General features: G+C 35.6%; 2 protein-coding genes across 3 annotated transcripts; one reads left to right on the forward strand and one right to left on the reverse strand.

The window, feature by feature from the left end:
- The first annotated feature begins 1,559 nt into the window (after positions 1-1,559).
- LOC104086036 (pentatricopeptide repeat-containing protein At1g11710, mitochondrial) lies at positions 1,560-6,311 on the forward strand. The gene is made up of 3 exons (XM_009590188.4): positions 1,560-3,913; positions 4,011-4,063; positions 5,723-6,311. The coding sequence occupies exon 1, from the start codon at positions 1,866-1,868 to the stop codon at positions 3,831-3,833; it is 1,968 nt and encodes a 655-aa protein (XP_009588483.1). The 5' UTR covers positions 1,560-1,865; the 3' UTR covers positions 3,834-3,913; positions 4,011-4,063; positions 5,723-6,311.
- A 398-nt stretch (positions 6,312-6,709) lies between these two features.
- Positions 6,710-11,555, reverse strand: LOC104086037 (mannan endo-1,4-beta-mannosidase 2-like). 2 transcript variants are annotated; one of them, XM_009590189.4, is made up of 6 exons: positions 11,381-11,555; positions 10,866-11,279; positions 9,902-10,099; positions 8,107-8,229; positions 7,550-7,761; positions 6,710-7,288 (listed from the first exon to the last, which is right to left on the reverse strand). In XM_009590189.4, the coding sequence occupies exons 2-6, from the start codon at positions 11,256-11,258 to the stop codon at positions 6,880-6,882; spliced, it is 1,335 nt and encodes a 444-aa protein (XP_009588484.1). In that variant the 5' UTR covers positions 11,259-11,279; positions 11,381-11,555; the 3' UTR covers positions 6,710-6,879. The 2 variants fall into 2 exon arrangements, with proteins under 2 accessions (XP_009588484.1, XP_070038175.1); XM_070182074.1 differs by having other exon boundaries at positions 9,902-10,115.
- Between the last annotated feature and the right edge of the window lie 1,136 nt (positions 11,556-12,691).

Raw genomic sequence — 12,691 nt, forward strand, 5'->3', positions numbered from 1 at the left:
AGCTAATGGAAATTCCTACTCTCATTTTTAATTTATGTGTTTTAATGTATTATTTACTAGCTTGTTTTAAACAAATTTTTTTAGTAAGTTTTTTATTCTAACAATTTTATTTTACTTTTTTTATATTTAGAGTGACATAATATATTTAAGATCACAAGATTCAAAAGCTATTTTTAATTTATTAACAAAACAAAAGGTTCAAAGTTCTTACATTCTAATTCTACATTGTGTCTAGTCAAACTAAGACATAAAATAGAACGGATATAGCAAAGCAATTAGTCGTAATGCCAAATACGATATTTAGAATTGACAAATCAATTACAATGCCGATACGCACAATCTCTGCTTTTCTTTTTCTTTTTTCTTTTTAAAAACTTATCTAAGAACTATTTGAAGAAAATAAGGAAAAAAAGAAAAGAAAATGAAAACAACCAAGATAAGAAAAGGGCTTAGGGTTCTAACGCCCTCTATGAGATATAAAGATTGCGTAAAAATAGCACGGGCTAGCCAGTTTTCGGACTGGTAATTGAAAAATAGCCAGCATTTGCAAAGTTATTAAAAAATAGTCACTATTTTACTGCAACACGGATCGGTCCAGCATAATATACTGAAACTCCAGTATATTATGTTGGAATATTTTCTGAATTTCGAACATTATTTTCGTTCAGATTTATCTTTACATGAAAAGTGGCTAAATTTCTAGTATTGCTTTTGAAACTGTGACTATTTTTCAATTACCACTTGTAAATCTGACTATTTTTGAATTTCTACCAAAGATTGCTCAGTGAATGGCAAGGCTAACTATGCTTATATAGGCGAATCCCGCAGATAAAAGGGGATGTGCACAAATAGCCGTTTTTAGGACCCTTTTTACAGAATAACCGAGATTTATAAAATTTTAAAGTTTAACCACTTCAGAATTAAATTTATCGGGTCTGAAGTTTTAAACTTTAGTCCTGATGGTTAGAGTTGACCCGAATGCAAGAAGAAGAAGAAGAAGAAACAGCATGAGCCGAAATTTGTTAAAACTGGTTAAAAGTTAACTAATTTTTAAAAACTAAATAATGTTAATTCGGGAGAAATTTAAAAATAATCAGATTTACAAGTGGTAATTGAAAAATAGTCATAATTTCAAAAGTAATCGAAATTTAGCCACTTTTCATGTAAAGATAAATCTAAACGAAAACACTGTTCAAAATTCGGAAAATATTACACCATAATATACTGGAGTTCCAGTATAATATACCGGTCCAGCATAATATGCTGGAAGTTCATACACACGTGCTCTAATCTCAAGTATATTATGCTGGAACTTTCCGCGTGTTGGAGTTCTAGCATAATATGCTGGAAGTTCATACACAGATACATCAATTTTCAGTATATTATGGTGGACCGATCTGTATTACAGTAAAATATTGGCTATTTTTCGATAATTTTATAAACGGTCGCTATTTTTAAATTAAAAGTTCAAAAACTAGTTACCTTGTGCTATTTTTACTATTGAGTCGGGTGTGCTCAAAGCCAAAAACAATACAAAAAATATGACACTTTTTGAGGCTATTTGTGTACTTCACCCGCTCAAAGCGGCTAGCTGATGTAATTTCTACCAGAAAAAGGGTTCAGGGTTTTAGCCATTTCCCGGGCATATTAAGGTCTGTATAATTGTATTCTACTTTTTTCTTTTTCAATTGGGTTGATTTTTCTTCAAAATTTCAAAAATCAGACTATTTCTGAAGTGGGTATTGTTCAATCAATGGTGTTAAGCCTGTTTATGATCCAAAGGTGAATTCTTGCAACTTCGTTCTTGATTTTTTCTTCAAATTCAGTAAAACAAGACTATTTTACAAGTGGGGGTTGGTCAGTCAATGGTGTTAAACTTGTTTAGGTTGCAAAGGAGGAATCTTTTTGTTAGAACTCTTCATTTAGGTCAGCAATTCACAACCCCAAATACAGAAGACATCTTATTCAAAGCAGTTTGTATGAATTTGAGGGAAAAGAAATGGAAATTCTTGGACCAAATATCTTCAAGTCTCACAAATTCTGTTATTTCTCTTGTTTTTCGCGAGTTTTGTAGCTCTCACCATGTAGTTTTAGAGCTTTACAAAAGAATTTCAGCTGGTAAAAGTGGGTTGAATTCTCTGGAAAGTTGTTGTATTGTGATCCATTCATTGGTGAATTGCAAAAATTATGATGATGCTTTATTCTTGATAAAAGAGTTAATAATTAGTAGAGGGTATTCACCTCTGGATATTTTGGAAGTGTTGTTGGATACTTGTGATAATAGTTCTACATGTAATGCAGTTTTTGATACGTTGGTTCGGGCTTGTGCAGAGTTAGGGGCAAGTGATGGTGCATATAGTGTGATCAAGAATTTAAGGGTGGAGGGTTATTTTGTTTCAATTCATGCATGGAATAATTTTTTGAATCATCTAGTTAAAGTAGACGACGTATGTCGTTTTTGGTTGATGTACAAAGAAATGGTTTCATATGGTTACTCTGAGAATGTGTATACCTTTAATTTGGTTATTTATGCCCTTTGTAAAGAATGTAAATTATTAGAAGCTATTTCGGTGTTATATAAGATGTTGAAGTGTGGGATAATGCCGAATGTTGTTACTTTCAACATGCTCGTAGACGGCGCTTGTAGAATAGTTGAACTTGATATGGCATTGAAGCTTGTTAGGAACGTAGGGATCATGTCGTGGGGATGTGTGATTCCTAATACAATTACGTATAATTGTCTCGTCAATGGTTATTGCAAGCTAGGAAGTGTAGCGATCGGAGAGCAGTTTTTGGACGAAATGATTGAGATGAGTTTGGAGCCAAATGTAAGAACTTACGCAACGTTGGTCGATGGGTACTCAAGAAATGGAATGCTGGACGAGGCATTTAGGATTTGCAATGCAATGGTTGAGAAAGGGTTGATGCCTAATTCAGTAGTTTACAACACAGTAATCCACCAGCTTTACATTGAAGGAGATGTCGATGGAGCTACTTGTTTACTGTCTGACATGATTGAAAAGTATATATCTCCAGATAATTTCACCCATTCAATTCTCGAGAAAGGACTATGTAGGAACGGTCGCATAAAGGAAGCTCTTAGTTATCATAAGTGTATTGTGGAAAAGGATCTCGTGGAAGATGCCTTTTCACACAATATTCTTATTGATTATCTTTGCAAAAGCCAGAATACATTAGGGGCACAGCAGTTCGTGTGCAGCATGTTTGTTCGTGGTCTAATCCCGGACCTAATCACATATGGTACTATGATCGATGGATACTGCAAAGAAGGCAATATTAATAGAGCTTTTGAGGTATATGACGATATTATAAAGGTGAAGAAGAATCCCAACTTAGTGGTATACAATTCTATTTTGGATGGTTTATGCAAAGAAGTGTCAGTAGATGTAGCAGAACTGTTGGTAGAGGAACTAAAGGGAACGTCTTTATATGATTTGATCACTTACAATACATTGTTGAATGGGTATTGCATCAGTGGGAAGATTGACAAAGCATTGCATTTATTCTTGAAAATGAGAAAAGAGAGGATATCCGTTAACGAAGTCACTTACAATATTTTGATTAATTTCATGTGCAAGTTGGGGCTGATTCAACATGCAAAAGAACTGATGTGTCTCATGATCACACAAGGTATTTTGCCGGATTGCATAACTTACACGATACTTCTCACGAGTATGAGTAAGGAGAGAAGCGCAGAGGAAGTTGTTGAGCTCCACGACTATATGGTGCTTCGAGGTGTAATTCCTGATGGTGAAACTTATAGAACCATTGTCGATCCACTTATTAAACAAATAGGTCTCAGTTTTGATTGAGCTATGCTGTTACGATGAGTAATGCCAAATTATATCAACGCACGTAACCATAGATGGGAAACACTTCGAACTTTGTGCAGGTACTTTTACAATAGCTGATCAAATGAATCTCTCGTGGCTGAATATTATGCTTCGATTTGTCCTACTGTATACTAAACCTTGTTGTGTTTCTTGCAGATTCTGTAACTTCTATCTGATCACAAACAGATGAGATGATATTTTCTGCTGAGGTGAAACTTCTTTTATATATATTCACCTCCCTGACCAATATATTAATTCTGTGCCTACCTGAAACTTTTTCCTTCTAAATTTCCTTTTCTCTTTTGCTTGTAACTGGATATCGGGATTGCAATGTGTTTACATAGAATGCTCTACTTCCTTTTGTCCGTTTGACTAATATTCTTTCTTCCAATCGATGTTTTATTGTAGGAATTTAAAAGATCTGCTAGTTATGAATGTTTGTGCAATTCTATGCAGTCTATATTTTAAATATAAATATGTTACCTTCTCAAAAAAAAAAAAAAAGAGGAATGTTTGTGCAACATAACCATGTATGCCCGACCCCAGCGCCATGCTGGAGCTTCTTTCTTGCACAGCATATCACCTGTTGAGAGTGTGGTCAGTTCATTGTAGTTATTAACTTTCTTTTCTTTAATTGAAACCATAGCTATACTTTTCTGACAGAACTAACTGAGGAGCTTAACCTCTCTATTTTTAAATTGAGATTCCCTAGAGATCGTGGTTAGCTGCTGATAGAAATTTGTAAGATTTCCAGTTGTGAGGAATGTATCAGTTCGGATTCTTGTGGCTGTTGGAATGCTTGGGATAAGTGGGGTATCACCTCTCCTGTTAAACAAGTACTACATCTTATATACATACGAAAATGTTCATTGACAATATTTAGGATTCAGCTGAATGTTTTCATGTATATGCCAGAAACTTAATTCTGCAACGGTACCTTGTTGCACTTTGTGAATTTTCATAAAGTGGCATTGTGAAGATGTCTGCATTTTCTTATTTGCTTTGTTTGCCTGTAGTCAAATTGTTATCTATTGAAACCAATCGAAGTTTAAATGTGGTTTAAATTTCTTACTCATTTCAACTTTAGCTGGAAGCCTAGGTGCCTTTTGGGGTAGAGCTAATTTTTTCGAGTAAGTGATGTCCTACATCTCAAGTCACCTTATCTTTTATCATCTTTGCGTCTTCTGTTGATTGATTAGAATTGCTAACGGTTGTAATACCGTTGTTAACATGAATAACAACTCTTGCAATTGATCATTGAAAAGATTTATATGATTTCTAAAATTTCTATGAGGTTCTTATTATGGGACACCACATTATCATAAGGTTCTTATACTGGTCTAACCGAACTGATGCATTGAGGTCTAAGCTCAGTTTTTCTTGGCACAACAAACTTGAACTAATCCCTCTTCTTTTAATCGGTGGAAAGTATGTAAAATATCTTAGCTGCCTATTCTAGTTGTTGCACAATTTGTACTATTTTCGGATCCACATTGTTCAGGCCATTAACTAACAAGGCTGCAGAATTTGTTTGGTTGAGTGACTTGAGTCCCTCTGAAGTCTGAACAGCCAGAACAAATATTTCTTGTGTCAATAGGTGGGGTGATTGTTCCAATGAATGCTTTGCACTTTGAGCTATTTGGATTGTACGTCCAAAACGTCATGTTAAACATTATCCACATTGAATTATCTGCGTAGGGAATCCCATTACATTTTCTTTCGTTTAAATATTTGACTATTGACTTATCCGATATGGTGTTGTATAATGAAAAAAGTGTTAGAAATATTTCGTCATGCATCTCCACCTTTTAACACGGTGATTAGACCATATAACATTATTTTTCTCCTACACGGTGTGTTGGTGTCAGGTACTAGTACATCGAAGGCTTAGAGAGCCGCTGAACTCCAGACAAGCCCTTATGAAGCGCCATGAGCCTGGGTTAGGCGACCCAAAAGGATCAGACATAAACTACCCGCTAAGAAAACGGTAAATAAGTCGATCATTGTTTGAGAATAGAAAGAATTGACTGAATTTGATTGGTGGTGTGGTCTTGCACAAGAAAGGGCGGAAGAGTACCAATAACACAATGTATTTGAAGATAACCATACTTTTGCTCAACGCTGATCCTCTCAGATACTTCCTCAAGCAGCGGAACACTCGATGCCAAGCAGTTATATGCTCCACACCAACCTACATTGTTTGAGTAGCGAGAAGAGGTGTATATTGCCCTTTTTTCCTCTCTAAATGGGGTTTGGTCTTTGTATTTTTAATCTATATTTGTACTGACCCAATGTTCCCTAAGCTTTGCTAAAGTTAGTATGTGGTTATAATACTTAAAGCAAATGAAAATTAACAGCAAATATCAAGCTAAAATTTTCAGCGGCCAATTTTGGTGAAGCCAACGAACGGATAATGTAATAACAGCTTGTACCTTAATTCTCTCTTTTGTTTTGTTTTCTTCTCTCCATTCAACATCTATTTGGGGATATTCCCACAAGCAGAATATTTACCTAAATCAGAAAATATTGTTCAAGTTAAGTTAATGAATATCCGGTTTTGTTAATATCAGGCTTGGTGCACAAAGCAACTCGCATTTATACGGGGTGCGGAGAAGGGCCGCACCCCAAGGGTGTGATGTAGACAGTCTACCCTAGTGGCTACTTTCACGGCTCGAACTCGTGACCTATAGGTCACACGGAGACAACTTTATCGTTGCTCCAAGGCTTTCCTAATAATACTGCAAAAAATGATGTTAATAAGAGTAAACATCAAGCTAAGGTATGCACCTGCTGGTAAAATCCCTCTTTTAAAAAACAAACCATTTAATGTTCTGTAAGTTATCAAAAACAAAAAGTGGGAAAATAATCTGCTCTACTTTCATTTTATGTAAACTGTATAGTATACATCTGTAAACCGAGAAATACATGTGTAAAACTATCCTGCATCTCCTCCTCCTTCTAAACAAATTTCAAACAAGAAAAAATACAACCAGATTCTTCATTCTTTTCCAAACGAATACATGGTTTATACACTCGTTCGTGTACAAAAATCCTTCAAATATTCCGTTTGTGTAGGCAGTATATCGTGTTCTCTAGCCAGCCTACACGACTGTTCAGTAATTAGCTGATACGTCGAAGGCCTCTCCCACGGAACAATTCCAAAATCATCATTATACAGTTCCATTCCTTCAACTAAAAACTGCCAGAAAAATGAACCTGCCCCGGACCTATTTCTTTTTGCAGACTTGTATATGATATCAAGAACCATTTTGTAGAATCTATCTCGTTGAACAGGTTCAAAGTCCTCGTTCTCGTTTGACAAACCGAATTCAGTGAACATTATAGGTTTTCTTAGTTCCTTGTCACCATCTTCTATGTGAGAAAGCATCCATTTGGCTGCAAATTTTAATTTTTCTTCGAACTTTTTGTGAAACCTACCAAAAAAAGGATGTCAAAGAGGGAAAATGTTCTACAACAACAACAAACCCAATGTAATTCCATAAGTGGGGTCTGGAGAGGGTAGCGTGTACGCAACCTTACCCCTACCTTGCGAAGGTAGAGAGGTTGTTTCCGAAAATGTTCTGAGGGGCTAAATTTGATCAAGCACTTCCTCTTTCAAGTTATAACTTTTTCTTTCTCATTTCCTATTTGTATTTGTCACAAATTAATAAAGTTGAGTATGATAAAAAGCTTACCAATGGTCTGGATATATATGTACAGAGGCGAAATCAATCGTTGAAAGCATGGAGTTGCGGATGAAATCCGATCCAAGATCAGCAGCCCAAAACTCTGGATTGCCAGTTGATCTTTTGGGACTTTTACGACCGTAGAATCCTTCTAGGCCTACTGTAAGCAGATGTTTCCTATCAATTGATTTCACAAATGTTGACATCTCTTCTATCCAATCCTGCAAAATTATCTGATGCAATTAGTTCATATCCAGCCTCCAGGTGAAACTAAGGACATATACAGAAGACATGTCGAGACATTTGAAAGTACATGTAATGGTATAATACAAAGTTTAGGGCGGATTGCATGTAGATACCCTCTGGTAACTATTACTACAAATCAACATAATGCAAGCAAAACATTTTGCCCTTTTCCTTCTAAAGTAGAATATACTAAATATATGAAGTGACATCCAAACATCAGAGAACAACATAATAAATATGATTAGCTACTCAACTGAAGGACTACTTTTCTGTCAAACACTATGATGATGTTAACAATGAGGTGAGAGTGTAGAACTTACTTGGAGTGTGTCACCAGAAGGATCGGTCATGCAGCGAGGCTCATTTATTATCTCCCATGCAAATATAGTTGGATCGTCCCTGTACTCAATCCCAGTGTATACGTTTCTCCTTGTTAGCACCGTCTAGAAGTAAGAAAAAAGAACGATTACATGGGTTAGAAGTTTATAGCAAGAATGTAACGTTAGTATTAGTACCAGGATGTGGTATGTGACTGCAGACAAACAAAAACAACAAAAAACCCAGTATAATCCCACATGTGGGCTGGGGAGGGTAGTGTGTACACAGACCTTACCCCTACCTTGAGGGCAGAGAGGCTGTTTCATAAACCCCGGCTCAAGGAGCGAAAAGAGAGCTTCAATCATGAGTCATGACATTGCCTAATGCCAAAACTATTCTGTCCCTCCTATAGCATGATGCAAGGGGCAATTTAATAAAGCAATCGAGTCATTCCATAGGCACAGAAAACTAGTAGAAGATAAGAATTGGAAAGCGCCAATATAACTCAGTTCATTCATAATGTACCTTTCTGGAACAATAATGGCCATTCGGCCTAGGAATCCAGAAGTGAGAAGAGATCAAACTCTTCCTTCTCCCCGTTCCCTCTCCACCTTATCTTCACCTCGATTCACCAGTATTCCAGAAATAGGTAAAAGTAAATACGAGACTTTTCACTCCTTTTTAATGTTTGAAATTATGTTGTGCACAAGTACTGTAATACGTCAATCTTCCTTTTCATATCCTTCAACCTCCAACAAAGTAAAAGTATCTCCTTTGTATTTCCTCTTCTTTAGTTTAAATTTCTTCTTTTAAATCGTATTTCTGCGCTTTTCAGTCTTTTCTGTCCCTCCCAGAGTGCAGGCACTACAACAACAACTACAACAACTACACCTCAATCACAAGCAAGAGAGTGGAAGCACTAACTTAGATAAATATCATGTGATTTATGGTCATTGATACTTTCGCTTAATATACTTGTAAGTCGTCAATCATGCTAATCACTCTATTTTGAAGTAGCACCAACGCTCCTTGCACATCTGCACTATTCGGAATCTGGAAATGAAAATATTATTGCATCTAGTATGACAGTAAAAATCACACTGGCACTCTAGGAATGAGCATTCCTCTCGAGCCGAGGGTCTTCCAGAAACAACTTCTCTACCTCCCTAAGGTAGGGGTAAGGTCTGCGTACACACTACCCTCCCCAGACCCCACGTGTGGGATTTCACTGGGTTTGATTGTTGTTGTTGTTGTTGTTGTTGTTACTCTGGGAGTGAGTAGGAACTTCAGTAAACTTTTGTTTCACTTTAAAGTACATTCTATATCAGTCAATACTTAAAGATACTTCTCATCTTTTATATACTTCATTAAGAGGAAGGTGTTAAAACAACGAAAAAGAAAATCAGGCGGGGTGGTCAAAGTAAGTGATCTTATCTGACATCTCAATGTGGAAGCAATTCAGAAATCCCAGAATAGGGGCTTTTTGAAGTGAAGTTAAGACATAGTTTTTCCAATGAGTTAATGTTTCAAATAGAAAATTTTGGTCTAAGTAATTAAGTAAAGAACATTTTCCGGTTATTTAGATAGTGCCTCAATAAGGTAAACTTTTCTGCACTTCAAAAATAGTCTTGCAGTAGAACGAGCAATTTGCCCAAGAGAACTACCAAACTTTATAGGATCCAATGCGTATTCTCTTGCTCTCTGTCTGACAAGTAGAACAACGTTATATTTCAGAAACACAGATGTAGCGCAACATACAAGTTTCTCCTGAAGAAAATTTTTTCCTAGGAAAATTACCTTGACATAATGTTTGAAATAGCGACGAATGGTAGGGTCATAGAAGAATGAATCATTGGAAGAACTTAAAGCAACACCTTCTTTCTCTGCCCATTTTACATACCGAGTCTTCCCACCAAATGCATTCAGATTGTTAACCAAGCTAAGCATTAGCCTAATACCATTCTTTCTTGCTTCTGCAATAACATGATCCAATGCCTGCAACAACACATTTCTGCATCAAGTGGACAAAAAGTCCATGCGCCAGAGAAGAAAAAACTCATGATCAAATTAGTAATTATGAAAACTCATTAACTAGTATTTTGGGGGATATTTTTCAAAATGAACTCAAAAAAAAAGCTGGAAAATCAGAAAAGCAGGAAGCAGACTAGACATCCTTTACATGTTGGTAATTTAAAAGACTAAAGCTATCAACACTAGATTAAATGACTTCAAACTTATGTATTTGACAAAAATTCAGAAGTCCTATAACTAAACATCTTTTATACAAAGAGTTTAAGTTTTGTGCATTGACAGCGTTTACACTATCAAGTTAAGTTGACCTATATGTAAATTTTCATATCAAACCTGACTGAAACATAGAACAATAACCTGCTATAAAAAAATAGGGCATCTCGGTGCACAAAGCATCCCGCGTTCACGCAGGGTTCGGGGAAGGGTCGATGCGGACAGCCTACCCTAATGCAAGCATCAGTGGCTGATTCCACAGCTCGAATCAGTGACCTGCAGGTTGCACGGAGACAACATGACCGTTGCTCCAAGGCTAAACTAATGCTATAGCCGATTATATTAAACTAATGGTGCAAAAATGATGTACGCAGTCAGTACATATAATTTAAATCCTTTTGCAAATAGGGTACAATTCAACCAATAATTGTAGAAAGATTGCTCAAAAAGGGAAAACAACCAAAGTAAAAAACATATTATAATACTAGAAATAATACTAAAAACAAGTTTTGCTTACTCTAAAAACTCTTTCATCAAATCTACCAGGGGAAATCTGCAGAGCATTATATCCACCATCATTAAAAGCCCAAGTTCTACATACAGTGAGTCCCATCTTAGCACCAGCTTGTAAAATTCCTCTAATTCTTGATCTTTTACTATAATCCACAGCATGGTCCATTAACCAGTAAGAATTCCACCCATTTATGTAAAAAACTTTACCATCAACAAAGAACTGAGTCCCATTTCTCTCCACAAAACTTATCTCTATTTCTTTGTTGTAACTGAACCACAATAAATCTCCAAATGATAAATAAAGAAAAGTGACAAATAATGCTAAAGCAATGAGTGGATAAAATAGGCCACCATTTCTTGTGAGTTTTCTGCTCATAGGTGATTTAACCATTTGCATGAAATCCAACTTGAGAAAATGCTGAAACACATAAAACAAGATTTAAACTTTATATTATAAATATTAGAAATTTGATTAATATAGAACACCAAAATGTGTGTGTGTGTGTGTGTATTTAATACCTGGGATCTCCTTAGTTGCCCAATCTGTTGGACTGTGATATTTCAAGAACAATCAGATCCCTTTTCTGAGAAAAAGTAGTAGTATAAGCAATTACTTCAAGCAGAGACAAAGTCGTCAATTTGGACAGTGAAGACTGAAGATACCCACATGAAACTGCATCACGTGTATTGGGGTTTGGGGGGTTGGGGTTGGGAGGGGGACTTGAGGCCGTGGAGGAGGTTGGGGGGGGGGGATAAGTTTATTGTTTTCTGTGTCTCATTTTTGACGTGTGTTTTATGTATGCGACTTTAGTATAGTGGATCAAGAATCTAAAGACAATGATATATATAGTAGTACTCCCACTACAGTGTGAAAAGTTACTAGGGCATCAGTGTATTTTAGTGGCCGCTTTTTCGACATAAGAATTGTAAAAAAATTTTTAAAAAAAAGTAAATTTTTTTAAAGTGAAAATGATATTTGAAAATTAGAGTTGTGTTTGGATATGAATAAAATTTTGGGTTGTTTTTGATTTTTTGTGAGTGATCTGAGTGAAAATTTTAAAAAATAGCTTTTTGTAATTTTTTAAATTTTCAAAAAATTCCAAAATTCATCTTCAAATTAAAAATGAAAATTATATGGCCAAATACTGATTTCGAAAAAAGTAAAACTTTTTCGAAAAAAAGTAAAAAATTTCTTATGTCCAAACGGGCTCTAATTTAGGGGGATTTGCAGTCGTACCCTATATTCGTGCCACATTTTAACATGTACCCTATTTTAAAAAATTATTGATTTGGTAGCCAACTGACAAAAAATCCGTAATAATATGATAATTATACCCCTGACGAAAGATATAAAAACTTGCATCACGCATTAATCGCGTGACCTGCAACCTCATTCGTGAAAAAAGATCTCTTCCTCTCCTCTCAGCAGCTTTATCAAAAAATCAGAAACTTGAACCAGATTCATCTTCAAAATCACACTTGCATGAAATTGTTTGACGGATATAGCATGAAGTTTTCACTTATAGATCTTCAAAAAAATTTCAAAACTTCAAATTTAATGCGTGAAGGATATAGAAAAAAGTTGTTTCACATTGAAGTCTGAAGTTTTAATCAAATACAAGCAAAAACTTTATGCTAATGTAGCATGAAGTTGTTTCACATTTTCATGCTAATGTAGCATGAAGTTGTTTCACGTTGAAGCTAAAACTTCATGCTAATATAGCATGCTAATATAGCATGAAGTTGTTTCACAGTGAAGCTAAAACTTCATTCTAATACATGCTGAAGTTATTTAGTTCATTTGCTAAAATTTCATACCAACACATGCTA

Source organism: Nicotiana tomentosiformis, chromosome 8 (assembly GCF_000390325.3).
Source record: "Nicotiana tomentosiformis chromosome 8, ASM39032v3, whole genome shotgun sequence".
NCBI lineage: Eukaryota > Viridiplantae > Streptophyta > Magnoliopsida > Solanales > Solanaceae > Nicotiana > Nicotiana tomentosiformis.

What these genes read in the sequence shown, in the direction of transcription:
- LOC104086037 (XM_009590189.4), bottom strand. Translation starts at nt 11,258, where the DNA reads ATGCAAATGGTTAAATCACCTATGAGCAGAAAACTCACAAGAAATGGT. An exon ending in CTTCTGGTGACACACTCCAA is followed by an intron (nt 7,762 to 8,106) that starts GTAAGTTCTACA and finishes ATAATTTTGCAG; the next exon opens with GATTGGATAGAAGAGATGTC. An exon ending in CATATATATCCAGACCATTG is followed by an intron (nt 7,289 to 7,549) that starts GTAAGCTTTTTA and finishes TTTTTTTGGTAG; the next exon opens with GTTTCACAAAAAGTTCGAAG.
- LOC104086036 (XM_009590188.4), top strand. Translation starts at nt 1,866, where the DNA reads ATGGTGTTAAACTTGTTTAGGTTGCAAAGGAGGAATCTTTTTGTTAGA.